Source organism: Copadichromis virginalis, linkage group LG5 (assembly GCF_057382275.1).
Source record: "Copadichromis virginalis isolate Kocher_CV1m ecotype Utaka linkage group LG5, C_Virginalis_male_GT1.1, whole genome shotgun sequence".
NCBI lineage: Eukaryota > Metazoa > Chordata > Actinopteri > Cichliformes > Cichlidae > Copadichromis > Copadichromis virginalis.
Genome location: NC_140622.1, coordinates 14,309,304 through 14,313,710, shown reverse-complemented (window position 1 = coordinate 14,313,710; position 4,407 = coordinate 14,309,304). Strand labels below are relative to the sequence as shown.

At 37.4% G+C, this 4,407-nt stretch overlaps 1 protein-coding gene across 3 annotated transcripts in view; it reads right to left on the bottom strand.

Moving 5' to 3' along the window:
• Window positions 1–495: 495 nt before the first annotated feature.
• tmem128 (transmembrane protein 128) overlaps window positions 496–4,407 on the bottom strand; it is a 14,176-nt gene continuing 10,264 nt past the window's right edge. The window contains exon 4 of one of the 3 annotated variants that reach the window (XM_085456076.1): window positions 496–1,303. In XM_085456076.1, coding sequence (XP_085312202.1) covers window positions 1,273–1,303 — 31 coding nt within the window. In that variant the 3' untranslated portion in view covers window positions 496–1,272. Of the gene's footprint in view, window positions 1,304–1,870 lie in introns of those variants that run through there. The other 2 variants (XM_085456074.1, XM_085456075.1) reach the window with 2 other exon arrangements.

Genomic DNA, 4,407 nt, shown 5'->3' with positions numbered 1-4,407 from the left:
CTTTGACAACTCAGTCCAATTGAGCATGTGTGGGATATGGTGGAGAAAAAATTCAAATCCATCTAACATCTTGGTATCAGATACCATAGCACGTCTTCAGGGGTGTATTGGAGCACATGTCCCAGCAGGTCAAGGCTCTTTGGCAGTAAAAGGCAGGCCAACACAATATTAGGCAGGTGGTCATAATGCTATGCCCAATCAGTATAGCTGTTGCTGGCATGTCCACGCTGGTTTGTGCCTTTGTTGTAAAAATGCTTCTTGCCACTGAATCTCATATTTTTGGAAGGCCTGTTTGTTTTCCCTTAAATGGTGCCACATTTCTAACGAAAATGCATTTGTGGTTTGAGCAGCAGCATTCAGTATGTGGAAGGATCCATTGAAAACTTGCCAAATCTTCCCTGCCAAACAGCTTGCTCTGCTATTGACTCCTGTTAGGTGTTGTTTATTGAAATGGATGAAGAAACAAGACATACTGGCAATTAAACAATTTATTCATTTAACAAAATTTCAGTAGCATATGGAAGGCTGAGTGAGGAAACGATTGTGGTGTCGTCTTCTTTGGGCGCCCACTTCAAAGCCTCTTCTTGACAGGTGCCGACTCCAGGTGTTGACAAACGAGTCAATAGCAGAATAAGAGAAGAAATGGCAAGTTTTTCATGGGCATAACACATACTCAACTCTGCTGCTCAACCCATAAATACAATTTCCTTACAAGGGAAATAAACAGGCTTTCCAGTAGTATAAGATTTATTGCCAAGAAGCATTGTTAAACCAAAGAATAGACCAAACACACCTGTCCTTACCTTTTGTGCTAGGTTTATTACACTTTAAGTTTGCAACTTCCTGTTCCATAGGAATATAACCAGAATACAACCATTTGGCAGTGAGCCGAGTCCCCTGGAGTTGTATTCAATGGCAAAGATTGACAACATGTTGTTATCTGTTGCTGTCTGATTCAATTTGCATTTATAAACTAGACAGCAATTATTTGCAAACCTTGAACAATCAGAGTCATTTCAGTCAATCCATGTCAGACAGTAAAAGGTTGCCTCCTGTCAAGTGACCTGTACAATTGTCTTGCAATAAGGAGTGGTTGTGAGTGTGCAACACCCTCAAGCAGTAGGAAAGCATTTGCAACTTTTTGGTAACTAATCAGTAGAGGAATGTTAAAAATAAAATGCAACTTTGTCAAGCTAAGTAGGTGGAGCCTACAGTGGAGCCAATTTAATGTCATTTTGCTCAGCTAACATGTCAGCATTGTGGCGCATGAGATTATTTGTCTTGTCCTCCTCTTCCCCAGCTTCTGAAAATTTTTAAGGACACATTGCACACAGACTTCAGCCAATATCTCTAGAAATATCTCACATGCAAAAACACTATTTCATGCCTGTCAAGCTGTTATTTTTGACATCTTTCATAGATTTAACAAAAGAAATTGGATTTAATTACTTCCATATTGTGCCAGGCTGCTGGCAACAAAGCGCATAGATATATAATTTGTTACATTTTTCTTTAGCAAGACGGCCAGCGTCACTAGACACAAGACTCCCTTGAGTTAGATGCTTTTTTTTTTTTTTTTTTTTAATAGTCGAATGACTCACCGGTCAGTGCAAAGTAGCTTAATGAACCAAAAAAACAACAACACTTCCCTAAAAACTGTTAGGTACAAGGACTGGACTAATTTAAATGAAAACCTAGCAAGTCTCCAAAGAAAAACGTCTGAAGGTAAATAAAGAAAATAAAGAAATTCTTAAAAAAAAAAACCAAAAAAACCCCCACAACAACAACAACAACAACAACAACAACCCACAAACAAAACTCAACACTGTAGTGAATTGGAGTTGATTAGGCTGGACAACAAACAAGACAGTTGAATGGTTTTAATCTTTATTTACAATCATTTTACTATACATAATGCACTGTGCAGCTTTTTTTGTTTTAGTACCTTTAGTACTACCTTTAGTATCTTTAAAACAGAAACAATACAATCTCAGTTGTTTGATAAAAGACAATGAAAATTAAAATCTTTATAGCAGTCAAAAAAACCCCAAAACAAAGCAAAAAACAGCAACACAAAGATTGCGAGATGAATATAATTACACCGATGAACTGTGTGAATCAAATAAGTGGAGTAAAGGAGGACCACACTGGCCATAACTCAATGGTAAAGCTGCAAGACAAGTATAGAGAAATGTTTGAATAGTGAATATTTTAAAAAAAAAATATTAGTTGCATACAGAAATACAATATTTAACATGATGAGAAAGAATCTGAGAACATATGACAAGTGAAAAAAAAAAGCAAATATCCAAACTTGTTCACCTTGTTTTAGGCTACATCTACACAGGTATTTTGGCAAGTGTGGCTTTTTCTATGCATTTTTGTCTTTTGAATCCATGAAAACAGACTCTCTGAAAAACTCTCTTTTTGGATCTCTTTCACCTACCGGATTGTGACACAGAATCTAAGATCTTCTGAAACTAAGGGTGGTTCAGGGAAGATTTGACTCATTAGATCATCACTCACTCTCAATAATACTCTAATTCCTACAAATTATTTGGGGTCCCCCCCCCACACACACACACACACCTCTGTAATACATGTAGACACAAATAGTAATTATCTTCTGTTGGTTTCCGAGCATTACTGTGTAGTAACATTCACCTGTCCAAGGCTATAGTTTACGATTTCTGCAGGGTAGTGTTTTTATATCCGTGTTCCTGAAAATGTGACACCATTTCCTCAGATTTCATTTCAAATCCCCTTTACTGGTCAGCGTCTTCTGACTCATTGAAATTTACCAAAAGGGAAAATTTTTGTAAGCCACTTCAGATGAAAGCTGTTGGCATGTACTAGAACTCTCTATTGGTAACACATGTATGTCACTTTGTGATCTTTAATGATTTTGCAGCCCAATAAATATATTCTCACCTGGCTATACTCCAAAGACAGTTTATATTGTAATTGAGGTTATTTAAAAAGATATGAAAAGTTTATCACCATATCACCAGTGTACCATTCCCACTGAACAATAGGTTTAAGAAAAAGAAAACAACAACATTCACTGGTGGAATATTCCATTCACCATAAGGTGGTAGCTTGCGACTGGTGTAACACCATATCTGGACCGCCCTACTGGGGGCATACCACTAGAAACGATTCTGTGTTCATGGACTTTTATTCTCTGATGAAGGCGTGTGTATTTACATACAAATAAAGGCTGGAATTTGTTTGGGGGTTTTTTTAGAAAGGGAGTGATTTATTTTTAATTTTTTTTTTAGTTGGGGGAGTTTCACTGAGATATAGTTCAAAATGTACTTGGGGAAAAAGTGTCCATGTGGATGTAGGCACGCAAGCTTAATTCATGTCATTAGTAACATCTGTGTTCACCCTGCTCATATCAAAACAGCTGCTCTCAAATATGTCCATTACAAACAAAAAGAATAAGCTTAAGAGACAACTGGTTCAACAACAATGCTTCTGTACATGTACAGGGTCAGCAAGGGGACAATGAATCATGCTTTTGTTTTCTTTAAGCTACAGGGAAAAAAAGTACCTGACATTTAATTTATCATGCCAAGAACATGGGAGGAGATTTTATTTTGTGGGTTTCAACTATTACACTGTCCTATACGCCACAGTGAGATGTCATTCAAGTAAAACCTAGTAGAGGTCTAATCAACTAAATTAAGCCAAACATCTGTTTGAGTATAAAATGAGTTTATATCAACTAATTTCCAAGTTCATTAAAGGAAAGGAGAAAAAAATGACAACTTGACTATTTCAAAAATAAGTAACAATTGATTGATTATAATGCCGGCAATTCACACATCTTTAGGAAAGAGCTCATTTCTGACACTTTTTCACATAATCATTCTTTGGTTTACAACCCAGGACTTGTGACCTTAGCTGAGGACAGGAATGGAGATCAACTGATGATACTGATCCATCTGCCAGTTTCCCATTCCACTCCATCTTCACTCATGTACAAGACCCTGAGATACTTGAACATCTCTATTTGGAGCAGCAACTTGTTCCAAAGCTAGAGCAGGCACGCAACCTGCTTGTGGCTAAGAATCAGAACTTGAGGTGCCAATTCTCCTCCCAGTTGCGTCATAGCCACAATCCACAAATTCTATGTGGCATTAGCATGCATCATCCAAGACAGCTACATAACTTACAGACATTTAGGGTAAATCGTATCCACCTCAAGAGCCCTGCCACCAAGTATTAAATTTAATTACCTCCAAAACCTTGCTCCCTTGTGTTTTACCAGTCAAAATAATAATAAAATATCCAGTCTATTCCATCCCATCCACATTAAACTGGTTGCACTGCCCAAATATGCATCAAAGTTACTCCAGTCCCATCAAACTATGGATCAACTTCACTCACTAGCTCAGGCTC